This window comes from Moschus berezovskii, chromosome 28, assembly GCF_049115385.1.
Source record: "Moschus berezovskii isolate FMDL1 chromosome 28, NW_MosBer_1.0, whole genome shotgun sequence".
Lineage (NCBI taxonomy): Eukaryota > Metazoa > Chordata > Mammalia > Artiodactyla > Moschidae > Moschus > Moschus berezovskii.
This window is the reverse complement of record NC_142487.1, coordinates 17094735-17122191: the sequence shown is the minus strand read 5'-3', so window position 1 is coordinate 17122191 and position 27457 is coordinate 17094735. Positions and strand designations below refer to the sequence as shown.

The 27457-nt window shown below is 54.1% G+C and overlaps 1 protein-coding gene across 3 annotated transcripts in view; it reads right to left on the bottom strand.

Moving 5' to 3' along the window:
* Positions 1-21891: 21891 nt before the first annotated feature.
* CTIF (cap binding complex dependent translation initiation factor) overlaps positions 21892-27457 on the bottom strand; it is a 324563-nt gene continuing 318997 nt past the window's right edge. For all 3 annotated transcript variants that reach the window (XM_055417328.2, XM_055417332.2, XM_055417329.2), the window contains exons 11-12: positions 26284-26337; positions 21892-24598 (exon numbers count right to left, since the gene is read on the bottom strand). In XM_055417328.2, coding sequence (XP_055273303.1) covers positions 24383-24598; positions 26284-26337 — 270 coding nt within the window. In that variant the 3' untranslated portion in view covers positions 21892-24382. The remainder of the gene's footprint in view (positions 24599-26283; positions 26338-27457) is intronic.

Genomic DNA, 27457 nt, shown 5'->3' with positions numbered 1-27457 from the left:
TCAACATCCGTTTTACAGAGGTGTTTTCCTCAGCTGCGCCCAGTACCTCTGACAGGTTTTATGTTTGTGTCCCTCTCTTCCCAGATCCAGTGAGAGCAGAGGCTTTGCCTATTTTGTTCCTTCTATATTCCCACGTCTTCCCCATGCCCAGCACAGAGAAAGTATTCAGGAGGCAGGCATTTTAGGCATCAGTGACTGAGGGTTGATACTTCTAGTTTCAAACTAAGAGTGATGATAATACTCAGGGCTTCATAGGGGTTATTTTCAGCAGTAGAGGCCATCTACAGATAAGAGATGAGAAGATAAACCAATAAAGTGACTTCTTAGTGTAGTAAGTATCATGAAGGGGGATATGATTAAGGTAGGACCATCTGGGGCATCTCTGAGATGTGATGTTTGAGCTGAGACCCGAAGGATGACTAGGATGTGAGAGGAGCGTGGACGAATGCCTCCCGGGCACATGGAACAGCTTGTAAAAAGGCCTGGAAAGAGAGAAGAGCTTGGCAGGTTACAGAGGAAACAGAATACTGGTGACTGCTCAGAGAAGCCAGTGGGTGAGAGCCACAAGTGGGAGGTAGGGAGGTCACCCGTGAGCTGTGAGTCAAGGGCACAAGGCAGGATCCCTTACTCAGAGTTCCTCTCCTCAAAGGCCTCCCTGCACCTGAAGGTCCCACCATCTGAGAGTCATTCCTGCTGAATTCAGTGTTGCCCTCTCCCTGCATCCGAAACATTCCAGTAATGACTTACTTGGTGTAAATGAATATATCAGATGCTTCTCTAGGGTGGGGGTGGGAGCTGAAAGATTTTTTGTCTCTTGCAATGGGGTGGGGAATCTAAAATCTAAACACTTCCCTGGAGGAACAGCTCCAGGTCTGGAGACAGATCCAGGGGAAGTCAGCTCCTGACAACCTCAACAATGCCCTTGGTCCTATCGCTAAGTGTTCACTGGGTACCACACACAGAACACTGTTTCCTTTAATCCTCATGACAACACCATGCCATGTTTATAGATGGCGAGGCAACCTCAGACAGGTTATGTGACTTGGGTCAAGGTCTACACATAGCAGGAGACAGAGCAGGGTTTGGGCAGCAGGCTCCAAAGCCCATTCTCTAGTGCCTGGCGTGCCATGGAGTCCGTCAGATTCATATTTAAGGCACGAGACTTCCGGCTTCTTACCTTTAATGCAGTTAAATGCGATTAAGTGAGTTTTACATATGTACTCTTTTTTGCAGACTGTTCATTATTACACACACACACAAACACTTCACTGAAGTGTTCTCTACATGAGAATCATGTTGCTGTGCTTTAAGGGGGTCAATTTAGGGATTTTTTTTTTTTTAAGTGACTTTTTTCTTATGCTTGATTTTATTTTCTATCAGATTTTCTCACTGTGCTATAATGCACAATATATATAATTTTTAAGATAATGCTGTATTTTTTTTTTTTGGCTATGCTGTGTCTTCACTGTGGCACATGGGCTTTCCTAGTTGCGGTCAGTGAGGGTGACGCTCCAGAGTGGTGTGTGGGCTTCTCATTGCGGTGGCTTCTTTATCGTGGAGCCCAGGCTCTCGGGTTCCCAGGCTTCAGTAATTTTGGTACATAGGCATAGTCGCCCTGTGGTATGTGAAATCTTCCCAGACCAGGGATCGAACCCATTTCCCCTTCATTGGCAGGTGGATTTTTAACCACAGGCCCACCAGGGAAGTCCCAGTGCTCTGTATTTATCCTGCCTGTTTTCTGGTTCATTAACAATCCATTAGCTGTATCTTCATTGCATTATTTTCTTGTTTATCATATGATTGAATTTATTTATTTATATTTTATTGTTGGAGCTAATTGCTTTGCAATGTTGCTGTAAACAAAGTCTGTTGCACAACAAAGAGAATCAGCTATATGTGTACATCTACCTCCTCCCTCTGAGCCTTCCTCCCACCCCCAATGTATTATTGTTATGATCATTGTAGTTTTCATTTCTATAATCCCATTTCCATTTGATAAATTTTAAATGTTTCCAGTTCTTTGCTTAAATTCTTTATCTTGTCTACTTTTAAAATTTATTAATCACAATTATTTTAAAGTCTGTTGTTTAAATGCCAGTATCTGGATCTCCTCTGGGTTTATTGCTATTGTATGTTTTTTTTTTCTCTTGGTTTCAATCATATAGTCTTTTCTCTTGGCGTGCCTGGTAAACTTATATTGACTGTGTGTATTTATGAGATACTGTGTTTGGAAAAATTGTAGAGGTAATCTGAGACTCTGACAGATCCAGAGAGGCTAATACTCTTGCTTCAGGAAGGGAGTTAGAGTAGAGGCAGCTTGACTTAATCCAATCTGGAATTAAGTTAATTTGAAATTGGGTTTAAATCTTTTTGAAGGCTCATCTATTTCTAATGTGCTCTTCAAAGCTCCCAACTGCAAGTCCTTAAAAAAAAATAAAGGTCCCCTTTTCTTAGAGATGCTTGAACTCACCAGCCCCCCTTTTTCCTGTGAAACTGCAAAAACTCAGTCTCCACTTTCTGTTCATATTCTCAGTTTCATAGCTACTGCTTAGGGGAAAATTAAGGCCAAATGTTAACATTATCTCTCTAGATTTCTCTTCTCTCCAAGATCATGGCCTGCAGACCTCTTCAATACCTTCAAGCAAATTTTTTAAATATATTTTATCTGTCTTTTCTGGTTGTTTTGGTGGGATAGTTGGTGTGAGATAAACTAGATAAGCAGTAGCTGGAAGCAGAAATCTGCACAGACCATAGAATCGATCCCCGCAAAGATACAATTCTAGTCCTCAGCTGCAACTTGAATTTTCAAGGGGCTAGTACCCTTGCCTGGAAAATCCCATGGATGGAGGAGCCTGGTAGGCTGCAGTCCGTGGGGTCGCTAAGGGTCGGACACGACCGAGCTACTTCACTTTCACTTTTCACTTTCACACATTGGAGAAGGAAATGGCAACCCACTCCAGTGTTCTTGCCTGGAGAATCCCAGGGAAGGGGGAGCCTGGTGGGCTGCCGTCTATGGGGTCACACAGAGTCGGACACGACTGAAGTGACTTAGCAGCAGCAGCAGCCTCACCCTCCTTGGAGTCTTCCTCTTACCCTATGCACTGGCTTGCCCTTCATGTGGAGCTTAACTGCTAGCCCACAGGCTGCCTCGAGGCTGCCTAGTTAGGGTGGTGGTCTGGCTTCTGTAAAGCCTCTGTCACCATGGGAAGCCAGGCCTACTTCTCTCTGCTGACCAGCTCCACTCACAAGCCACACCTTCTAAAGACTGAGCCCTGTGGCGCCAGGCTCAGGGTTCAGTGTTCAGCATAGGTCGTCTCATTTATTTCTTTAGAAACACCAGCAAACAACTAGAGTTATTTCCATTTTACGGACGAGGAAGCTGATGCTGCCGAGTGTTAGTCAGAGTCCCTGCCCATCTCATAAAAGTACATGCTTCTTTCTCTGTTTACTTGTTAATTTTCTTGTGCTCCGCAGACTCTACATGACACAGGGTGGGGACGTGTCTACATGTCTGTCTTATTCCTCACCATGTGCCCATGCATGGCACAGAGTGGAGAGGATATAACAAGCTTGGAATTAATAAACCAAGCCGCAGCTCCCAAAGTTGTTTATGGTGGAGGCCAGATCCACATCCTTGACTACTAGTTCATCATCCTTGCCCCTCATGTCACAGCTGGGGATGGAATATACTCATCCATCTTAGAGTTATCTAGTACCACCTTCTATGTATAAAGATCTAGTTGAGTCCCCTGCCGTTTTATTTTCTCAGGCTCCAAAATCACTGCACATGATGACTGCAGCCAGGAAATTAAAAGATGCTTACTCCTTGGAAGAAAAGCTGTGACAAACCTAGACAGCATATTAAAAAGCAAAGGCATCACTTTGCCAACAAAGGTCTATGTAGTCAAAGCTATGGTTTTTTCCAGTAGTCATGTGTGGATGTGAGAGCTGGACCATAAAGAAGGCGGAACACTGAAGAATTGGTGCTTTTGAATTGTGGTGCTGGAGAAGAGTCTTGAGAGTCCCTTGGACTGCAAGGAGATCCAACCAGTCAGTCCTAAAGGATATCAACCCTGAATATTCATTAGAAAGACTGATGCTGAAGCTGAAGCTCCAATACTTTGGCCACCTGATGCGAAGAGCTGACTCACTGCAAAGGCGCTGATGCTGAGAAAGATTGAAGGCAGGAGGAGAAAGGGGAGATGGTTGGATGGCATCACTGACTCAATGGACGTGAGTTTGAGCAAACTCTGGGAGAATGGGAGGAATAGGGAAGTCTAGCAACCTGCAGTCCATGGGGTCGCAAAGAGTCGGACACAATTTAGTGACTGAATAACAAGCTGCCACCTCACACCATTTCCTCCTTGATGTCAGGGGCTCCAGAAACCTTCACCAGGGTCTGTGGACCCACATGGAACTGAGGGTTGGACTAGAAAGGCTTCTAAAACTATAGTAGAAATCTGCAAGTGTGTCATTATTTTTCTCAAAAAAAGATCCATGGTAACCCTCAGATTCTCAAAGATGCCTGGGAACCCCCAAAATTAAAAGATCCTGGACATGGGGATTGGTTCCTGTCTACTCCCCAGCATTGACTGCTCTGCCAGGAAGGGGTTTCCTATAACCATCCATAGGTGGATGGGGGCGGGGGGTGTCTGGAGAGGTGTCCAGGATATGAAGGGGGCCTGCTTCTGCAGCCCAAGCTGAGTGGACAGAGAGGTGCCCAGAGCCCTCCAGCTTGCTTCCTCAGAAACCCCCAAGTTGGGGGTGGGGTGCCACTTGCCAGAAGGCTGTGTATAACCGCGGTCTCTCCACACAGCAAAGCTATCCTGCCGGCTGAGCGGCATATTTGTGTGGCTCCTGGTCCCGAGGCGCCAGCCCCATGAGACCGGGGTGGGGACGGACTCCCAGGCCCCAGCTCACCTCTGCGAAGCCCACGCGAGGAGGAGGAGGGACCCCGAGTCTTTGGAGGATAGGGTCCGGGAGCCAGGCACTCCCTCAGCCCGGGGTCTGCAGGGCCTTCTTGCTTGGTCTTCTTCAGCATGTGAACCAGCGGGAATGTTATCTCTTAGAGATTTCTACAGGGTTTAAAAAAGATGTCCCGGGGCTTTCATGCATTTCTAAAGCAGCAGCAATCTTTCATGGTTCCCATCACCCCGTGTGTAAAATAGTAAACCCAACGGTTCTGGGATGCACCAGCCGGACCCAGCTTTCTCCCCATCCCCGCCGGCCTCATGTCCCAGACCCCGCGGTAAAACCTTGCCTCTGGTCGCCCTCCTGGTTTTCGTGGACGAGCTGAGGCATGGGGGTGAGACTGACTTGAGGCGCCCCGGGCAGCAGGTCAGTCAGCGCAGTTCAGGAGGGTCTGTCAGACCCAGTTCAGGAGGGTCTCCCATGCTTGGTCCGCCTGCTGTGTGAGAGAGGCTGGCAGGGAGGGGCCCTGAGTTGCAGGGGCCAGGGGGCTCTGATCAGGGGTCTGCAGCCCTGGAGCTGTGAGAGCTGCAAGGGTCTTTCCCCCACAGGGCTTGCCGCCCCCGTGGGCGATATGGGTCTTTGGCTGGGGGGGGGGGGGTTTATCCAGGGGTCCTGAGAAGAGGATGAGCCTCTGCCTTCTTTTCAGGGGGCTGAGGAAGGGTCTAGACAGCCGCTCACAAGAGCTGATGGAGGAGTGTGAGAGCTGTGGAGGGGGACACGGAGGGAAGGTGGCCAGGGAGGCTACATGCAGGAGGGGAGGAAGGGTGAGCAGGTGGCTTAGTGGGGAAGGGGTGGGCGGGTGGCAAGTGGCAGCGACGTCCTCCACACGTAAAGACTCTGCTCTGTCGGCCCTGGGCTCCCTGCTGCCCCACACGTACCCAGGGCCTTCCCTGGGCCAGCGAATGCCTGCATCTCACCCCCTCCCTTTCTTCCCTTCTTCCAACCCAACTTTGCTCCATGCCATGCTCTCTCGACGCCGGAAGATGGCCGTGGCTGTTTCCTTGACAACGGGCCAGCATACTACCCAAGCTGGACAAGGTGCTCGTGGGGAGTATGGACTAGGATGACCTCAGGCCCACACACTGCTCAGGGCCTGGCTCCCCCATTCCACTCCCTCCAGCCCAGCCCAGCCCTGGTCCAGCTTCTGAAACGGGGTCCAGGTCTAGACCGTCCTTGCCCCCTAGTTCAGCAGAAGTCTCTCTTATGCAGAGCTTAGAGCAGTTTAAGGAAGAGGAAATGTTTAAGAAAAGCCAAGAAAGCCAAACTGTCACCTTTGTCCAGGGGTGACATGACTCGATGCCTGTCCTCCGACCCTGAAACCAGCTCCCCTCACCCTCTTGCGCCACCCCGGGGTGCAGTGGGGGAAGGTGCCAGGAGAGTGGACGGTCACTGGAAGGTCACACTGGGGTAGGCTCTGAGTCTCTGGTGTTCTCTGTGCTCCTGAGTGCTCCCTTTGTGGCTGGCCTGAGGGACAGTGGCATTGCTGGGTATCTGGGCTCTGAGAGGGTCCCGACCAGGCAGCATTAACCCAACAGTGTGGCTGGGTCATGGTGGCAAAGAAAATATGGGACCATCAGTGGCACTGATTGATGGGAAGTGAGCTGGAACGGGGCCTCCGAGGCACTCGGTGTGGCAGCCATGGTGACAATGGTGACTGGAGGGGCGTGGGGGTGGGTGAGAGGGACGGAGCCGGACAGAGAATATTTAGCAACTGCTCTGGAAGATTTTCAAGTGTGATAACACGTGCACACACGGTCATCCAGACACGGGGTTGACTACCTAGACGTCGCCACCAGCACTTGCTGGTCACCTGTTCTCATCCTGCCTAGTACTGTGTGGAGTGACGGACACACATCAGCTCATGTGATATCTGTAGAGGTATCTTTATTGAGGCATAAGTTGACAGACGAAACATTGCACATGTTTAAAGTGTACAATCTGATCAGTTTTGACACAGGTATATACACGTGGCTTTTGGTGTCCGTGGGGAATTGTTTCCAGGATGCTTGCAGATATGAAAATCTGAAGATTTGCAAGTCCCTCGCACAATACAGAGCAGTATTTCCTTATAACCTACACTCAGCCTCCTATGTACTTTAAATCATCTCTGGAATACTTATAATACCTAATACATTGTAAATGTTAAGTAGTTGTAAATACAATGTAAACGCTATGTAAAAAACTGTGGGCATGTGGCAAATTTAAGTTTTGCTTTTTGGAAATTTCTGAAAATTTTTTTTCCTGAAAAATTTTCTCCTGAATATTTTTGAACCCAGTGGATTGGATCTGCACATGGGTGCAGAGGCCCAACTGTGGCCTTAAAATCATCTTAACTACAGTTAAGATAATGAATAAATCCATTTCCCTCCTAACCTTTCTTGGCATTCCCAGGCAGCCGCTGATTAGCTGTCTGCCAGTTATAGATTGATTTTCATTTTCTAGTTTTGTAGATAGAGGTAGCTCATGTAATGCTTACAACATTCTCTGAAGTAGCTGCTATTATTATTGTCATCATCCCCCTTTTACAGATGAGAAGACAAAGGCACAGAGAAGATAAATGATTTGCACGAAGTCAGGCCGCATGGCAGGGGAGGAGTGGAGCCAGGATTTGGACCCGGGGGCGGGGCTTCAGCGTCTAGCCTCCAAACCGCCGCACCCCACTGCCCTTCTCACAGCAGCCCCCTCACTGCTGGCAATCAGGCTCACTTCCAGGGCTGAGCCCTACCCAGGTAGCAGGAAGCACAGGTGGGGTCCCTTCCTGTGAGGAGCAAGTAGGAGGATGAAGGGGATGCTCACCAGTTACCTTCTCTGGGCCTCAGTTTCCTCATCTGCAAAATGGGAGTGCTCATCACTTGATGAATGAATAACAAATTGTGATAGATCCATACAACAGAATATTCAGCCCTAAAAAGGCACGGCATTCTAATATATGCTTCCATGTGGATGAACCTCGAAAACTTCCTGTTAAGTAAAAGAGGCCAGACACAAAAGCCCACATGTTGTTTGACTCCATTTATATGAACTTTCAGAACAGAAAGCAGATTAATGGTTGCCACAGGGTTGGGGGAGAAAGGAAAGTGTCTGGATAACGGGTGCAGGTGTGTGGGAGGGTCATATTCATGAAGACAGACATGAAGGGGCCCTCCGAGGTGAGTAGCACGTGGGAGCCCCGGGGAGGTTGGTGGGATGTCTACATGGTTCTGGCACCAAGGACAAGGGGCAGGTGGAACCCAGAAGGCAGGTGCTCCCCCAGTGGATGAAAGCGCCATTCCAGGTACAGGCCTGAGCCCAGGAAGGTCTCAGAGTCTCCTCTGAAAGCTGGTCTTCTTTCTCAGAGCTGGAGGGAAGCAAAGAGGATTTGGGAGAGGGACCAGGGACTCCAGGATGGTGAATCTGGTGAGGGGAACGTAGGTCTTGGCTGGAGCCAGCAGGGGGCCCAGAGCATGGCCTGCTAATGGTCCCAAACCAGGGTCTGAGGAACATCTTACTAAAGGCGGAGGAACCCCCTTCCTGCCACAAGAAGGGGTCAGGAGGGTTTCTGCATGTCCTTGGGGCCAACTCCGCCAACTGCAGTCTGACCTGGTAGGCTGAGGCCAAGCCGGGGTGGGGTGGGGGGACGGTGGGTGGTCTTGAGGGAGCCCTCTGGGTTCCCTCTGCCTGAGCTTGACCTCTGGATGAAGAAGCCGTGGTCGTCTAGAGTCCTCAGAGCAGATGGCTCAGGGCTGGGCACATGGAGTGGTGTCTCTTTTTGCCTTTATCATTAAAAGTTTATTTATATATTTGGCTGCTTTGGGATCTTCACTGTGGCATGTGGGAACTTTAGTTGTAGCCTGTGGGGTCTGGTTCCCTGACCAGGGATTGAAACCAGGCCCCCTGAGTGGGGAGTGCAGAGTCTCAGCCACTGGACCACCAGGGAAGTCAGCATGATGTCTTAAGGGACACCAAGACCCTAGCTAAAGACTTGAAAACCCTGTCCACTCACCCTTTCCAGAGCAGAGATTGGATGAAGTAAAAGAGGAGGTAGACCCCTTGGGTGTCTCTGGGGGACTCAGGAGGGGTGCAGAGGAGGTGAGTTTGGAGCAAGGCCACGAGGAAGGCCATCAGACGCAGGACCACGCGGCAGCTGTGGGCTTTCCAGACCTTTGCGATGGTCACCAGGAGTTAACAGCCAAACCCGAAACAATAAATACTAACAAGAGGGCAGTAACAATCATGGTTTCAGTTCAGCTAGCGTGTCGCAGGAGGGGCGAGGACTGGATGGTAAATAATGAGCAGACACTGTAACTCATGCTGGGAGACCTCATTGATCCGGTGCGATGCTTGACCCAGCTCCCTGACACGGGAGGTGTCGGGGCTCGTCTCAAGGGAGATGGCTGGAGAAGGGGAAACCCTCAACTGGGAGACCTGTGCCTGGACTCCAGCCTCCGCTCCGCCAACAGCTTGCTGTGTTGCCCGGGGCTGGCCAGTGTCCCTTTCTGGGCTCCTCTTCCTTCAGCTGTGAGACAGAAGGCTCTAATATTCTATGATTCCAAGTCCCTTCCACTCCACCCAGTTTCCCAAGACTCCTGGGCTCCCTGGACCCTTTTAGGAAGGGTCAGCCCTCTTCAGCCCCCTAGGTAGATTAAGGAAGGATGGAGGGGCAGGAGTGAACGAGGGTCCTGCCAAGGCCCCTAACCAGCTAGTGACAGGAAGACAGCGGATCGCGGCACTGGGAGCGCTTTTACTGGAAAGATGAAAGGAAATTGCATCTTTAATAATTCACCGGGCCGGTTTGGAGGGAGGCAGGTTGGCGGGGCTGCGGAGCCGCCAGGCGATCCCGGCATCTGTTCCTGGAAATCCGCTGGCTCCAGAGCCTGCCCCAGAGAGGCCCGGGGTCCTCCATCTCCTCCCGGCCGAGGGACAGCGGGAGCCCACGGAGTCTAGACCGGGGTGAGAGGTTAAAACACAGCCATCCCAGGAACCCGCTAGATTGATATCCCCAGCAAAAAGGGAGCCAAAATAATCGATACGGCAGCAGCCCAGGAAAGCCGCCAAGCTCAGGCCCCGGCCCCGTGGAGTCGCTGCAGGGAAGAAGAGCTAGGGCTTTGCAAACTACATGGGGCTCCAGAGAGCAGGGCCCAGGCCGGGGGCCTCTGCCAGCGCCCGTCAGGGCTTGGAAGGGGCCCACATGCAGGGGCCACGCTGCTGGGCAACCCGTCCAGCTGGTGGGCGTGGTCAGGGGGACACACGGCCTCGGGCCTTCAGCCAATCACCGCTTTGCCTTTCCTCCTGTCCCGCTCAAGTGGGAGGGCCCTCAACTGGTCTGCAAATGGCCCAGCCCACCTTCTGCCTCTCTTCAGAGGGACTGTCCTGGGGGCCTTGAGTGCCAGACGAAGAAAGCAGTGGACTGAGGCCAGAGGAACTGGCCCGGGACACAGGCGGAAGGTGCCAAAGACAAAAGGAGCTAAAGAATTATTGACTTCAGAAGCCAAAGATGTTGCTTTGACTCTTAGAAGAGCCCTTCGCCGGTCTGCGGTCCCTCCTGTGAATGGGATGATAACTCGGTGGCCAGACCCTTTGCTCTTGGAAAGAGCTTTATTTCTGTTGCTGTTCAGTCGCTCAGTCATGTCCGACCCTTTGCGACTGCATGGACTGCAGCACGTCAGGCTTCCCTGTCCTTCACTGTCTCCCAGAGCTTGCTCAGACTCATGTCCATTGAATCGGTGATGCCATCCAACCATCTCATCCTGTAGGACGTTATTATTATTAGGCCTTTCCCCCAAGGCCTGTAGACTCTTAGTTGACTAGTCTGAAATTTAATAGCTTTCCTGGGTGGGTCATAGGGATGAACTAGGTAGGGGAAGGGGTGCAAATCCAGGGACTGGGGCGAATCTGGGAGGCCCAGGTGGGGCTCAGGCAGAGCAACTGTTAACATCTCCCCTCTCTCCTTCCTGTCATCCTTCCCTGCCATCCCCTTCCCTCCACCCACTAATGAGCAAAGACAGCTCAAGAATTACAGAGAGGATTCTTCACAAACGAATGTACTCATCTTTCTCTTACAGATGGAGAAACTGATGCCCAGTGAAGCAATGGCTCTGTGGGCGCCCAGCTGGTGAGTCTGGCACCAGGACTAGACTTGGATCTGCTCACTCCCAGTGCAGGGCTCTTTCCACCAGCCCAGGGGCCTCTGGTTCCCTTCCCCCACAGCTCTTAGGGAGGGAGGTCTGGTGGCCTTAAGGCAAGGTGACCAGGCCGGTCCTGAGATTCATCCTGACTCACTGTCTGACCTTGACCCACCCCAGCCCTCAGGCTCAGCTTTCCTCCCTGCAGAAGGAGGGTAAGACCCACCCCATCAGCTTTGAAGCCACCGAGAAGATCACAGGGGCTGATACAACTTAAGTTTGGCCAAATCTTATGTATCTGGCGGATCCACCACTTTTGAAAGTCATGGAGGTGGGGCAGAGGGGAGGACAGAAAATAGGCAAAGATGGTTTCCGAGTGGGTGAAATGGGTGTTTGACACATTCATTCATGCAGTGAAGCGCCTCCTCTTTGCTCATAAAAATGTCAGTCGGGCCCTCACTCAGAGTCCGTTTGCTCTGACTCGACAAACAATGCTGACAAGTTTGGTGGTCTAGTGTCTCAGGTCACAACAGGTACACTGGCAGGAGCAAGAAGAGCTGTCTGATGAGAGAGGAGGCAGAGAAACTGTAAAAGGCAGATGCAGTAATTAAAAAAGCAAAGCAGACTGGATATACCTTGATAATCCCTGAGGGTAACCCAGTATTACAGTCCAGTCTACTAATTAGTGGTGTCGAAATGAGCCTGAGTCATCAGGAAAGGGCGAGACGCATGAGCCCTCTGTGAGAGGACTCGGGGCTGTGTATGATCCCCCCGTGGAAAGCTTTCTACCGAAAAATCAGTTATGACGGTTTTTCTGTTTAAAGAGGCAGGTTACAGCAACAGACAGCAAATGTCTGTGTAACAACATCTCTGCTCTGGACAACGCCAGGTGCCCGGGATGGGGAGAGCTGACCTCGGGTGACAATCAGAACCAGGGAATTCTGGTTTAGTCCCCCTTCCCCACTGAGGTGCTTCCCGCCTGTGTAGTTAACTGGTTTTCTTGATGTTTTCACTGTTTCTCTTCTCTTTAATCCATTCTGCACTTGGAAGGAGGATTCAGTTCAGTTCAGTTCAGTCGCTCAGTCGTGTCCGACTCTCCGTGACCCCATGAATCAGAGCACGCCAGGCCTCCCTGTCCATCACCAACCCCCGGAGTACACTCAAATTCATGTCCACAGAGTCGGTGATGCCATCCAGCCATCTCATTCTCCGTCGTCCCCTTCTCCTCCCGCCCCCAACCTTTCCCAGCATCACAGTCTTTTCCAGTGAGTCAACTCGTCGCATGAGGTGGCCAAAGTATTGCAGTAACCTCCCCTAATTTCATTTCTTCTCTGATTAGGAGCCTCCCGTGACTCTCATTTTCTCCTGCAGGGAACCCCCCCGCCCCCCCCCCCCCAACACACATTCACTAATTCTCTTTCACATAGGGGGCCTCACAAGGAGCTTCTCCTACCTACCCACCCAGCCCCCTCCTACAGGGTCTGGCCTGTCCATCCCTCCCACAGTTTGGCCACCCGCCAACTGTGACCAGCTTTAACCATTGTCTACCTGACCCCCTGGCACTTCATTACACACTGTGAGCCCACCCTGAGGCCAACCTCATGTGCTGGGTTCCAGCCCTTCCAATCAGATCACACCAGGAGACAGGGTCTCCAGGTCACCGCCTCGCTGGGCTCCCCCTCCCCTGGAATGATGACTCCATCACCAGAAGGTGCAGCTCTGGGTGGTTACCCGCCGTACCTGGTTGTCCCTTCCTTACATGCCTGCCTCCTCTGCCTGCAGCCCCCACTGCCTGGTTCCCCACTGTGTCCCCACTCTAGCATCTAGCATGAACCCGGCACGCACTGCTTTATCGCATCAGCCTGGACACCTCCTGGTTCTGAGTGTGGACAGGGACGTAGGAGTGGGGTCTCTCCTGTGTGTCTCCCAGGGCACTCAAGGTCAGCTGACGGACGCTCGGAGGAGAGTCACGTGCGGGTAACAGGCCAGCTTGCCCATCAGTGCCTCAGTGCGGTGGCAAGGCCAATGCTCCAAGTTCTGCCCCCACCAGCCCTCAGAAGGGCAGCCACACCCACCCAGGGTGGCTAGACTTCCCTCTATACCCTTTACCTGGGAGATGATCCCCATGCCAGTGAGGCCAGAGAGCTTAGGGGTCAAGAGGAGAGAGCTGTCATATTTGAAGAATGCAGAAGACAAGCACTTTAATCCCAAACTTCCAACATGATGGAAGGTAAATCTCACTCTCCCATTTTTGGTAGAGGAAGCTAAGACTCAGAGACGCCGGCTGACTCGCCAGCCTCACTAGACTTGTCCTGGCTGTCGTCACTGAGAAGGACTGTCTGCATTTCTCAGTGGATGTACCTGATTTTATCACTGTGTGTGCGACACTGAGGTATGAGGTTCAGGGTCATCAGCAAGGGCTTTGGAAGCAGAGGGGACCTGTTGGAACCCTGCCCCTCCTCTTTCTAGTATTAGGATCTGGGGCAAATGACCCTCCCTCGGTCTGGGTAAACTGGAGACCGGACCCTCAGGAGTTGTAGGGAGAAGCTGGGAAGTGCTCAGCTGGGTGCCCGGTTCAACAGGTGCCCATGAATGTTGGCACCGCCGTGACCCTGAGCAAGCCCCTTTTCTGTCAGGGCCTCGGTTTCCTCACCTGTCACATGGGAGGGTGGGCTCTAAGTTCCCCTCCATTCCCTGACAGCCTGGAGGGTTTGGACGGTTAGCTGGGGAGAAAAGGACTAAATAATGTGCAGGGCAAGTGCAGTTCCTGGAAGGGAGGCATCCCGAGAGGCCATGCCCCCCTCTCAGAGCCTCAGAATGGAAGGGATCTCTTGGTGTTTTTCCTAATCCACACCCTGCCCCGCGAACGGGAGCATCCTCCGACACCATGGCGTCCACATTGGGTCCCGGTTTCTGCTGGATCATGTCCAGCTTTAGGGGCTGTTGCTCAGATGCTTGTGTTACCCTCAGCCACCACCTGCCACCAGTCCATGGTTCCCCACAGTATCCTTGGATCTGGGTGTCCGAAGTCCACTCTCTGTGTCCAGTCCCCTATCCTCGTTTGTTTTTTCCTCTCCCAAGTTTGCACGTCTGTCTTTTGAGGTCAGAGGGACACACCTAGAGCATTCTCAGGTACCACGTTCTCGGCTCCTACATCTTCCCCTTGGTCGTCAGGCGCTGGCTCCTGCCTGGCCTGCTCCCCATCCTTGGCCACGTGCCTAAAAAACCTAAGGTCCCAAAGGGGAATCCGATATTCCTGGTACAGCTTGACCAGGAAGAGTAGAGCCAACTGTCGCTTCTAGATGCTCTGCTGTTTTGTCGTCGTTGTTGTTTGGCTGTGCTGGGTTTTCACTGCTGTGTTGGTTTTCTCCAGCCGTGGAGACTGGGTCTACTCTTCGTGGCTATGGAGCACAGGCTCTAGGTGAGCGAGCCTCAGTGGTTGCTCTCGCCAGCCTAGAGCTTGGGTTCTGTAGTTGCAGCTCCTGACCTAGTCACTCCTCAGCACGTGCAGTCTTCCTGGATCAGGGATCGAACTGATGTCTCCTGCACAGGCAGGCAGGTTCCTGTCCACTGTACCACCAGGGAAGTCTGAGCCTATGTTGTTTTTAGCATATTTTGGGGGAGGGGTATTTTCTCCCCAGCAAAGTCAGTTAAGGGCACCTGCTCAATCAAATTCCCTAAGGGCCACAGATGGCCTTCCAGGACTGCAAGAGCCCGGCTCCAGCACAAGGTGAGGATCAGAAATCTGAAAGCGGAAGCTGAATGTCCCCTGGCGGCCCATCCTTAGTGTCACTGGGGGAGATGGAGACTCAGGTCCTGTAGTCTCCTCTCCAAGATCCTGTTTCCAGAGATATTTCCCCTCCCAGCGTCTGACACTGGGGCCGCTCGTGAACAGAAACCACTGCCTGGGCAGCTAAGGCCACTTAAAACAGGGACACAGAGCATTCTGAGCTGAAAACTAGAGTTTTCCTTGGTGGTCCCATGTGAGCCCTTGTCGTCCTGCTGGGTGGGGCACCCCTGCCCCAGACGAGTCAGCCTCCCTCAACCGGCAGGACCTCCGGTGACCACAGTAGACGCCCTCCCCAGTCTCTCCCTCTGACCAGGCCCCCTGACCCCCTTTCCCCTTCAAATTCCTCTTTCCTCTGCCCAGACCGTTGCCCTCACCAACGGAGGAACAAACTGAGGGAAGCAAGTGTGTGCCCGCGGGGACCGACAGCCTGTTCGCAGCGTCTTTCGGGATCCGTGTCAGCCGCGTTCCCAGAAAGCGGGGTGAAAGCCCCAGTGACCGCCTCCGAAAGACACCTTGTGTCTCTGGTTCTGGGAGCCAGGACCCCCACACTTCTGCTTCTCACCTCTCCTTCCTCAGAGGCCAACCAGCCAGGGAGATTTAGAAACTGCAGAGCAGATTCAGACACATCAGAAACACATCACACACACACACCTCACACACTCCAGAGAATCTCTCAAGCAGTGCACAGCTGTGGCCTCCCCTCCGGTCCTAGTTGAGGGGTCAGAGCAGCTCCCAGGGTCCTGGGCAGGGCTGGGTGCCCCTGAGGGAGGAAGGGCACTTTCTCATTTGCACAGAGGCTGGGTCTGAGCTCCCCAGCCTCTGGCCTGCCCCCCACGGCACAGCAGTGCCCCCACCTGCAGCCGTCTCTGCACGGTTAGACCTCAGGGCCCTGGGGGCACCCCCAGCCTTCCCACTGGAAGTCCCTGTCCTGTGTGGGGACCCCTCCATTGCTCTGCATGCCCCTCTTCCAGGACCTGGCTTAAGGCACAGCTCAGCTCTTCCCTCCCTGTGCCCCTCTGTCACTTATCACCTGGACCTCACTGTCAGGGTTCACCTGTTTAGCTCCCACAAGCTTGTTCAGCGCCTGCTTGAGCCAGGTTCTGGGCTCGGTGCTAGAGATGCAGAGTGGACGAGGTCAAGTTCAGAGTCAGTGGACATCAGCCCCCTGCAGGCCAGTGGTCACTCATAGTGAGCTGGGTCATGATTGAAGCATCCGTGGGAGCTGCAGGAACCCAGAGGGGGCACCTGGAACCCTGACTAGGGGAGCAGTCATGGAGAACTTCTTGGAGGAGGTGCACGCCTGTAACTTCAACCATTGTCCATGGGACATGAGACCATGCTTAGGTCCTCTGCCATCCAGCCAGTGTCATCCAAACCCCAGCCCATCTGCAGACCCGTAAACAAGAGCGGTGAACATCTATGTTGTAAGACCTGAGATTTCAAGCTGGCTGGTTACACAATTCGTTGCGCAGAGTTGTGTGGCATAGTTAATGGAAATAGACCCCAAGCACCCTTCCCGTCCCTGGCATGGGCCTCAGGAGTTCCTGACCCCCTCCTCAGCCTGGGCGCGTCTCCTTTCCCTCTGAGTCAAGCCTGCGACAGAGTCCTCTCCTGGCCTTGCTTAAACAGAGAAAGCACTGATTACACACCAGTCTGTGCAGCGTCGAGGGCCACGTCCCTGGATGTCCTGGTAGGTCACCAGGGGGTCCAAGAGCCCTGACCTGAACCCTGCTCATCCCTGGGAGCCAGCAGGCCAATTAGAGTTAGGGGCACAGCAGGGTGAGGAGGCTCAGGTCCCGAGACGGCCACCAGTCCCAGAGGCCAGGAACCTGGGTCTTCAGCCTGGCCCCATGCAAGCCCACCAGACCCCTCTCAGGACTAAGACGACAGCATTTCGAGGCCCAGCCCTTGTGCCTGGGGCGGGGGGCGGTCACGTGACTTGGACCTGCCACTGCTCCCCTGAGTCTGTTTCTTCTGTTTTTCAAACGGAGTGAAAAATGTCTGTCACCTGCCAGGACCGTTTGTGAAGATCAAACAAAATCATCATATATTTGAAAACTACAGGGTGCTGTCCAAACAGATGGTGTGGTTCCCTACACGTGTCTCCCCAGATGTAAAATGGGTGTAAGGATGGTATTTACTTCCCTGCAGGGCCCTGGTGAGGCCAGATGATGTGTGTGAAAGGGCGGTGGCCGGGAGCCAAGGCTGTGTGGCAGGTTGGGCTCTCTGGGCCAGTCTCCTTGGCCAGGCAAACACAGCTGTTTGCCTCACACTCCAGGCTGGCTGGCTGGCGGCCAGTCTGGGCAGAAGCAGCTACCGCATCTGCTTCCAGAGTAGGCCAACTGCTTCCTTGGGAGGCGGTGGCATAAGCGGCCTTCTGCCCACCCTCCCCTGCCCAGGCTCGTGCTGAGACCAGGTGGGCAGGGAAAGGTGAGGTTTCTGGCTCAGATAAGATGTCCACATGGAGTCAGCCTATGCCTCAGGCACAGTTAGCTAGGGCACGAGAAATTTAGGGGCCTGGAAGGGGTTTTCAGCTTTTTAAAAAAGCTATTTTTGGCTGCTCTGGGTCTTCACTGCTGCTCAGGCTATTCTCTACTTGCGGCAAGCCGGGGGCTGAGGTCTAGCTGCAGTGCTTGGGCTTCTTGTGGTGGCTTCTCCTGTTGCAGAGCACGGACTCTCAGGCACCCAGCTTTTGGTACTTGCAGCAGGTGGGCTCAGTAGTTGCAGCTCCCAGGCTCCAGAGCACAGGCTCAATAGTTGGGGTGCACGGGCTTAGTTGCTTCACCGCATCTTCCCGGACCAGGGATCAAATCCGTGTCTCCTGTATTTGCCAGGTGGATTCTTTACCATGGAGCCACCAGGGAAACCTTGTGTTCAGCTCTTTAAAATCAGAAATAAATGAATTTTTAGATTGAAAAAAAAAAGTTTTAATAAGGAATATTATTATCTTCATCTTTGTGCCAAGATAGTCATAAAATACAATTTTTATATTTTTTTAAGGAGGAAGGGAGTATGTAGGCATACAAGGGCCCAGGGCCTGTGAGAGTCATAACGTGGCCTGGAGTCATGGTGTATACTCTGTCCACACTCAAGGACTGTCTTGGAGCCCTTTCCACCATTGCTAATGTGCCGGGCAGCCTCGTCTCGGCTCCAACGACAGGGCCCAATACTGCAGACCGAGGTGAGAGCGCGGCGGCGTGGCCCGTTTCCATGGGTTGGTTCTGCCTTCCTAGACGGCTCTCTGCTGTCTGCGCAGGCCGTGTTCTCTCCCATCACTCAGAGGGTCTGGCCCGTGTGTGCTCACCAGTAAGAAGGGCCCCCTAACACCAGAATTCTGAAAATGTTGGCATATGTGTGTTCTTTTTCGGTATGTAGTTGGAAAAATTTCCCAGGCAATTTGAATACTCATCTCACACCTGGATGTGCCCCTCTCCAGGAGGGTCTCCCTCACCTCATCCACCTTGAGGACCTCTGGCCTGGAGGAGATCCAGTTTGCAGGACATTACGATGTATTCTTTCATAGAATAGCACCGAACTTTGCAAGCTGGCTCCTCTTCTTTCCCACCCCTCTGTAATCCTCTGACCTGAAGTTATTTCATCATGCTCTTCCTTCCCTTGGATGAGGAGGAAAAGACCATGGAGTCTACCCATAGTGGTCTCAGCTGGCTGCTCCTTCTGCTTGGCGGGTGGGACTGGTTGGGTCCCTGGTACTGTGTTCACTGCAGTCAGAGCAGAGGCTGTTGAAGACACACTCGTCTTCTGGGCTGAGGGGAGGGGAGCCCCCTAACTCTTCCACTGACCGGCCTTGGGCTCTGGGTCAGTCACACCACCTCTCTGAGCCTTGGTTTTCTCATCTGTAAAATCGGAATAAAAAACAGTCACCTGCCTACAGCCCTGAAGCACCTGAGTGAGCCAGTGTATGTAAGGCCCTGAAAAAACCATGGGGATGAGAGACAAGCTTTAATATTACAGTATAACCACTTCCTCTTTACCGTCTCAATCCCTGCTTCTTCTGCTATCTTTGCCTTGGTACTACAAGTCATGTGTGTGCGCACACACGTGTGTATTCTAGTTCATTCATCCGAAATAGTCTTCCTGTCCCTACCTCCCACAGACCTTAGGACAAAGGTAACCCACCCTCAGCAGGACAGATAACACATGAAAGCAGAGATAGTGGTGACATACAGAATCGAAACATTTATTATTCAGAATATTTGTTTCGTAGTTTTCAGTAACGGAGAAGGCAATGGCAAGCCACTCCAGTACTCTTGCCTAGAAAATCCCATGGATGGAGGAGCCTGGTAGGCTGCAGTCCATGGAGTCGCTAAGGGTCGGACATGACTGAGCGACTTCGCTTTCACTTTTCACTTTCACACATTGGAGAAGGAAATGGCAACCCACTCCAGTGTTCTTGCCTGGAGAATCCCAGGGAGGGGAGCCTGGTGGGCTTCCGTCTATGGAGTCACACAGAGTCGGACACGACTGAGGTGACTTAGCAGCAGCAGCAGCAGTTTTCAGTAAACTTCTGGAACCAGAACGAATTCACTCAGAAAAATCTCTTTTGATGAATAGCGTTTGGTAAGATTCCTCCTTGCCTACTTTTCTTCTGGGCTTCCCAAGCAGCACTAGAGGTAAAGAACCTGCCTGCCAATGCAGGAGATATAAGTGATGCGGGTGTGATTCCTGGGGTGGGAAGATTCCTGGAGTAGGGCATGGCAACCCACTCCAGTACTCTTGCCTGGAGAGTCCCAGGGACAGAGGAGCCTGGTGGGTTACGGTCCATAGCGTGGCACAGAGTTGGACACGACTGAAGGGACACTTTCTTCTACCCTCCAACACCTTGCATTTTGACCTCACTTTCTGCACTAACCCTTTTGCATTTTTGTAAACACTTCAGCTTCACAAATGACAATCATCTAATTAAAAAGTTATCTCCCTCTACCAACCGGTGTACCTCAGGCCAGAGCTGCCCCACGTCATGTGGGTCAGAAATCTCCACACACCCTCCACAGGCTGCTGAGCTGGCCTGCCCGGCATCCTGGCCCGACCAAGGAATCACGAGGGGTGTGGGTGTTCCCAGTCGCCACTCTGAGGAGCTGAAGGCCTGGCAGTCTAGCCAGAAAGAACCCCCGGGGGGACCTGTTACCAGGAGGCAGTGTCCCCAGTGTCTTGTCATGGACGGGATTGTGCAAAACAAAGAACATGTCACCAAAGGAAAAGAAATCACTGGGGCCCTTTGGGAACCTGGATGAAAGACTGACGACCTACGGGGACAGGACAGCCACTCGCTGCTGACTTCTGGAAGCTGCTTTGCCCGAGTCTCAGTCTTAAAATGAGTCATTGCCAAGTGTCACAGTGACTTTTTCACAGGAGGGGTAGGTTTGGGGAATGAGGTGGTTAAACATGCAGCAAAGTTTTGTGCAGGACCGAGTTAATCCTCTTGCCTTGGACAGGCCACAGTTCCCAGCTTGGGGGCGGGGGCCGGCATATGTCTCCCTCCCCCATGTTCTCCTGGACCACCCCTTCCCAACCTTCTCTAGCCCCTGGGCCCCGCTCCCCACTGCGGCCCAACTCGGGGAATCTTCTCACCAGTTCATCACCTGGGTAGGGGCTCCTCTGAGGCCTCTGCCAGGACCCGCCGAGGCACAAAAGCTTTTGGGAGAGATTTCCTTTGCTGACCGCGCAAAGAACAACAGATTCGGGGCATTTCTGTTTTTTGGTGTGGTTTATTTTTAAACCCACTTGTAGTTTGGGTTGAGCTGGAAAGCAGGACATACCAAGGGAGGGAAGGTGGTCATCGCACGAGCAGGGTTCTGCCGCAGCTTTGGCGGGAAGCCCCCCAGCCCCCTGCTCTGGGGAGGTAGGACCCGTCGCCAGGCTCCCAGCTTGCTCGGGCGAGGCAGGCAGCCCTTGTGCACCAGTGTCCCGAGCAGAGGAGGAGAGTTTCTCTGATCTGTGGCCTCAAAGGCCCAGCATGCGGTTTCCCAACAGAGCGCCAGCAGCTGAGGGACAGGCCTTCGCGGGCAGGCCGGACAGTCTGTCGGGACGAGGAATACTGGCCGGCTTCTGATGCCAGATAAGAGCCTGGGGCTTGGCGTCTGTGCGGCCCCTCGGGGCTGCTCCTGCGGCGGCCTGGCTGTCTGGGCCCCCGCCCCTGCAGCTGCCCAGGGCGTGATCAGAGCGGTATGTTTCCCACACCCCCTCCCTCCCCATCCATCAGAGAAAATAAAATAAAAAATAAAAATTAGAATAAATACCGACTCGGCCCACATTTACATTTACACGGATGGACAGGACGATCCCCAAACCTTAAAGGTGTACAGACAGGTTAAGGAAGGACGAGCAGACGAACAGTGGGTCTGGGGGCGCACACCCACTGGGGAGGGTGGTGGGGGCTCCCGCCTTGTCCAAGGGAGGCTGGGGGTGGAGAGGGGGCACCTTCTCAGGGCTGCGGCCCCAGAGCTCAGGCAGAGCCATGAGGCCCGTGGGAGCAGGACTGTGGCGAGCAGGCCGGCTGCCTGAGAGGAAAACCAGGACTGCCTCGTCTTGACTGGCAGGAGAGACAGGACGCGCGTCGGGATGGCGGGACCTCGCCTCCTCAGAGCTGAGGGAGCCACAGGCAAGGAGGGAAAACCGCACAAGCCTTAGAAGAGGACTGAGTCCTTAGAGGACTAAGCAACACCCGGTTTCGCCTCCCATCAAATACATTCAGAGGTCAACTCGGACACGGCCTCCCTGTCAGCGGTGGCATCTGGCCTGGGGAAGGGGGCGGAGGTCTGGGGGCACCCCTGTCTGCCCCCGAGTTCCTAAGTAGTCTCCCGTGAGAAGCTGCCTCAGAGTTTAGGCTTTACTGTTATTTCCTTAAAAAAAAATTTTTTTTTTTTTGGGGGAACGTTTTCCTTCCACATCTGAAAAAGTAGCAGCAACCTGCATTTAGAAAAACAACTTCAACGGTTATGCGGATCAGCCAGGAAGCACTCTCAAGCAATGGAATAAACTAAGCGAACCGTATATGTCTGGAGGCCACGGTGACACGACACGTAATTAAAAATATATTTATATATGTATACATATTTATACCTCACTCCTTCCCACTCTGGTCCTAACAGTCAAGGCGGGGCTGGCCCTGAGGCAAGACCACCAAGGCAGGCTGTCAGGAGGAAGGGGCCCTTAGGAAGGTGGTGCCCGAGATGTTAACTTGCCCAGCTGTCCAGGGAACATCGCCCCCGAGTGCATGGTGTCTGGGGCCCCTTCAGGAAGCCTGCTCCCTGAGCCCAAGCCTGGGGTGGGAGACCCCGTCTTCTGCTTCCTCCACTTTCAGCCTCACTTTTAGGCTTCAGCGTTCTTCCAGGGCCCTGCTTCCTTCTCAGTACATGCACTCATGTAGACACACACACACATATTCACACGCACATTCACACACACCCTACTTGAGGGAAGCAGGGCCTTCCTTCAGCCCAGGTGCGGGTCTCGGAGGGCGGCCAGGGAGCGGCTGCTTGCCGGGCTGGGGGCTGCTCGACCCCGTGGGGCCACGCTTTCCCTGGTGTCTTTCTGAGTATCCTGGTGTCAGCCCAGCTCTTCCCTCAAGGCCTCCTGTGGGGCCTCTGGAGTCCCTGGGCCCAGGCTGAGCCAAAAGGTGCAGGAAAGGCAGTGAGGAGTGAGGAGCTTGGGAGAAGGGGAGGGGGGTAGAGAAGGCAGAGGCGGGGCAGCGTGGGCCCCTTGGCAGAGGCCACCGACCCCTTCCAGGTAAACTGTGCCCCTCCCCTTGTTCCCCAACAGGCTCTTCCTGGGGACTGGCGGGCAGGTGGTGGCTGGTGGCATGGATAAGCCAGGGGGTAGAGAGGAAGCCGCCCCGCATTCCCACCTGCCTGCTCTGCTAGACTCAACAGGGGGACATTTCCTCCAGCCTGATCAGACCAGTCAGCCAGGGGCGGGGGTTCAAGGTGACCCAGGCCTCAACCGAAGAGCAAGTGAGGACACTGCTGGGCTCTGAGACCGCCTTCTGGGGGTTCCAGACGTGGAGCGGGGGTGTGCAGACACCAGAGACGACCGGAAGCCAGCCTCCCAGGGCCCGTCCCTCACCCTCCTCCCCAGCCGTCAGAGAAGGGGCTGCCCCCAGGACTTGGCCCCTCCAAGCATCCCCAGCCTTGATGCCAGCCTGGAAAGCGGGTGGCTTGCTGGGATCCCCTGATAGCCCTGCTCATGACTCAGCAAACACACCCCTCCCAACAGCCCTGGGGCAGTAGTACCCAGAGGTTCCCCCCACCCCGGGGGCACAGATCACGGCTGAGGACTCAGCCCACTGAGTCAGTCCTAGGGAACCAGGTGTCCCCTTCTCCCCTGTATCTCCCCCCCAGGGAGAGCTAGAGACAAGACCTGTGTGTGTGGCACGGGGAAGCATCACTGAGCTTTTCAGTTTTAATTTGCCAGCCTCTTTCTGGGCCTGGTTCACCCCCAGGCCCCAGGCCAGGACGGGTTTAATGCTCTCCCAGCAGCGACAGTATCGGCCCTTTGAGGGAGGAAGCTAGAAAGGGAGAACGAAGAAGCTGGGGGCCGAGGAGCACAGGGTTCCAGCGGGGACCCCTGCAGGGGCAGAAGTTTCCAATTACCCTAATTGGCTACTGGCAAGCTGTCTGTGGCTAGGATCCTTCCAGAGGGGGGCCGGGTTTGATCTCCCACTAATCAGGGGGTTCTCGTGGGGCTGACTGTGTGATCACATTGCGGGGCCCTCGGCACTGAGAGAGGAGACTTCAAAGCAGCTGACTTTTGAAAACAGTAAAACACAATAAAACGAAAGAGTGCAAGTACAACGGCAAACTCTGTCTCCCCTCAAGGTCCCTGGCCCACTTTGGGCCTGCAGCTCGGGGGTGGGGGGCGCTGAGGGACGAGGCTGGAAGGTGGGAGGGCAGAACGTGAAGGTTAGAGGAGATCGCCCCTGTCCCCCAGCCCGCCGGCCGCGCGGACAAAGGCCGTCAATTAGGGGCGGCTGGTGGGGACTGTGCCTGCCTTTGTCCTCCCGGACATCTGCTGCATGTTGCCTGCTGCCAGTTGGCGACTGTGGCTGACAGCGCTCGGGAACAATGCAAGCCCGTCTCCGACCCACTTTCTCCAGCCTTCTGAGGTCCTTTCTGACCTAAGCTGTACCCCAGCATGTGGGCTGCCACGGCCTCTGAGGAGATGACCCCCTGCACACAGCACAGCCCGGTGGGGGGTTGGGGGGACGCCTTGCATGGGAGGGGCGGGGAGGAGGAGGGCCGGGCCACCGTGGAGGAGACACATGCTGCCCTTACTGGCGTGAGCTGCCGCATGCTCGGGCTGGGGGGCTCGTTGGCTGGGGGGCCGCTCCTCCTAGGGCTTCGGTCCCTTCCCCGTCTGGCTCCAGACTGGCCGCCGGCTCTGCCTGCCTTCCTCCCCACGCCTCTCTCCCGCCAGGGCCACCCCTGTCTTCCCGCCTGTCCATCTGGCTCTGAGCACCAGGGCCCCAGCTGCCCTGCGGGCCGCCCGCCAGGCCCCCGAGCTGTCAGGCGGTCAGTTTCTGGATGGTTCTGTTGTAGTACTGCGTAATGGGGGGCGTCAGGGGGTTCCAGCTGTTGGCGTGCAGCTCGATGACCTCCAGCAGCAGGGACCGGGTCAGCATGGATTCTGAGGGGCATAGCATCTTGTCGCGGGCGCTGGCCAGGAGCTCGGCCATCATCTCGGGCAACTGCTCCTCCAGCAGTCGGCCTGTGCTCTGCAGCTGTGGGCAGATAAGTGGGGTTAGGATGTGCGCTGGACCCCGAAAGGACTCTTGCTCTGAACATCTCGGTGAAGGGTGCTTGCTAGGAGGGCAGGGACAGGAAATCGCTGGATTTTCCCAGGAAGCTGCGGGGGCCCAGGGCTCTTGTCCCAGGACAGAGGGATGGGTTGAGTGCAGGCTGGAGACAGCCAGTGTGAAAGCCCGCCTTTAACACCCAATCTGTGGGAGAATGAGAGGGGTCAGGGTATTGCGTGCTGTCTGGGGCTGTGAAGAGTCCTTACCGGGAGCATGATGCTTTTTCCTCCATCCACTTGCCTCCCTTCTTATAGGAAGCCTCCCCTGACCACCGCCCGCACCCTCAACAGGTATGTGACCTGCTTCCTTCAAGGGTGACCCGATGGCCCTGCGTTAACCTTCTCTAGCTAGGACGTCTCTCTGGAAACGAACTTGTCGTCATTACCAGCCGTGTGTCCATGTGGAACCCCAGAGCGTGGATGAGGTCTCCTGTTCCTCTCCAGCCCTGCCATCCCCACAGCCGACCTCTGCCCACACTAATGACACGAAAGGGAGGAAACAGGATCTGGGGCAGAAGGCCAGCTGGAGGGCCTGCCCCCCAGAGAGGCCCCTGATGGTCTTGAAAAGCCGCCAGAGTTAGGAGGAGCCCAGATCTCCTGGATCAGACCGCCCTGCAGGCAGCCCCTCCCTGGAATCCAAGTCCCCGTCGCTGCCCCACCCCGGCCTCCACCCATCCACTTCTCAGGGCTCTGCCTTCTTCCCCAAACCTTCCCTGAGCATCCTGGCATAACCTGACCTCTCCCCTAACTCCTCAGAGATGCAAGCTCTGTACCCACATGTATTTTCCACATCACCTCATCCACTCATGCATGTAACAACATCTCTATGCTCAGCCAGACCACGAGCTGCCTGGAGGCCGGGACCATGCTTTCCCCTCCTCTCTTATCTCCCTTGCCTGGAGCCCCGTGCAGGGTACCCAGCTAGAGCCCTGGCACATTCTGGGTGTGGGCCCTGGAAGCCCTTCCCCTCACCACACTTCCCCCTGAATGTCCCTGGGCTGTTTTCTTGTCTTTTTCTCCTTTTGGCCACACTATATGGCTTGTGCAATCTTAGTCCCTCGACCAGGGGTTGAACCCATGCCCTTTGCAGTGGAAGCGCACAGTCCTGACCACTGGACTGGCAGGGAGGTCCCCTTGGGCTGTTTTCTGAGGGCATAGCTTTGTTCCTGTAACTGAGCCCTAGCCAAGTGACTGAAGCAAGAGCTTGGACCTTGGGAACAGGGGTTAGACCTCCCATGGGGGCAGCTTGGAAGTGGGGAGTGTGACTTTGGGGTTCAACCTCAGTACCTCCCCTCAAACCCTCCTGCCACCAAGCCAGGGGAGATAACCGGGGGCAGGGCATCACTTGGAATCTTCTCAGTCATTTGTGAGGTGCAGCTGGTCTTGGGGGCAGAGGGAATGTGAATGAGGCTAGCACCCCATCCTTCCCGCCAGGGAGTCAGCGGTTCCATCTCTTGCAGCGGACGGAACCCTGGGTCCACTCAGGAAGCCATCTCCCACTACCAGCCCCAGACTTGTGGATCCCTCCAATGGTCCTTGGGCTCCCCAAACGTGAAGCTGAGAGGGATGCGCAGGGTCTGAGGTGGGAGAGGTCTAAGCCATACCGCTTACCTCCATTGAGCAGCACAGGACGGCATCTTCCTTCACATCCTGAGATTGCAAGAGCTAGAAGAGAAGGGCAGAGAACAAGCACTGAGGGGGCGCTGTGCTGCTCTCAGCCCCCTGCGTCTCCCGGGGGTGCCGGGCCAGAGAGACGGCCCAGGAAGGCTGAAGGGCAGCAGGAGCCCTGCTCCAGGAAGCAGTGATTTCTCTGATGGGATCAGAGCAGCTGGAGGACTGCTGTGGTCATGGAGCACGGGTATGTCGGCCAGGACAGAAGGCCTGCCTACAGGCCCCATCACAGCAAGGCTGCAGGCGGGTTTGAAGGTGGCGGCAGGCATGCTGGGGTCACTGGATGTGAACAGTTGGTCAGCAAAAATGAAATTTGTGTGCAAAGATTTCCTGACCAGTGCGAGGGTCTCAGCTATGGTCTCAAGGTGCTCCTGGATCCTGGCTACAGAGGACTTCAGAAATCACAGCACTCTTCCCCACGGGCCCAGCACTGTGAGTCGGCAAAACCACGCACACCGTTTCAGACTGGAACTGCTGGAATTACTTCCTGACCAAGGCCACGGCCAGGCTGCTCAGCGCTGGGACCGGTCACCCTCGATCTAGGCTTCCCTCTACCTGTCGCGCTGCATGCTCTGTCTCTCTCTTTTTAAATTGAGCTAAAACTCAGTCACAGCAAGTCCACAATTTCTAAGCATACCATTCAGTGGCTTTTAGTAGATCCACAAGGTTGCCCAACCATCACCACTAACTCCAGAACTTTTTCATGGTCCCCAAAAGAAACCTGAACCCATTAGCTGTCAGCCCTCTTCCCACCCCCATCCCCCGACAACCCCTAATGTCCTTAATCTCTACAAATTTACCTCTTCTGGACATTTTATGCAGCAGAATCATATAATATGTGTTCTTTTGTGACTCATTTCTCCCAATAACAACGCTTTCAGAGTACGCTGTAGCATGCATCAGTCCTGCATTCCTTTTTGTGACTGGAAGATATGACACTGTAGGGTGTATGTGATATTACACCACATTTGGTTTGTCCATTCATCAGCTGACTGACATTTAGGCCGTTACCACTTTCTGGTTCTCGTGAACATCGCAGCTATGAACACTTGCGTATGAGCGTTTGTGTGGACATGTGTTTCCATCTCTCTTGGGTCCATCCACGGGAGTGGAA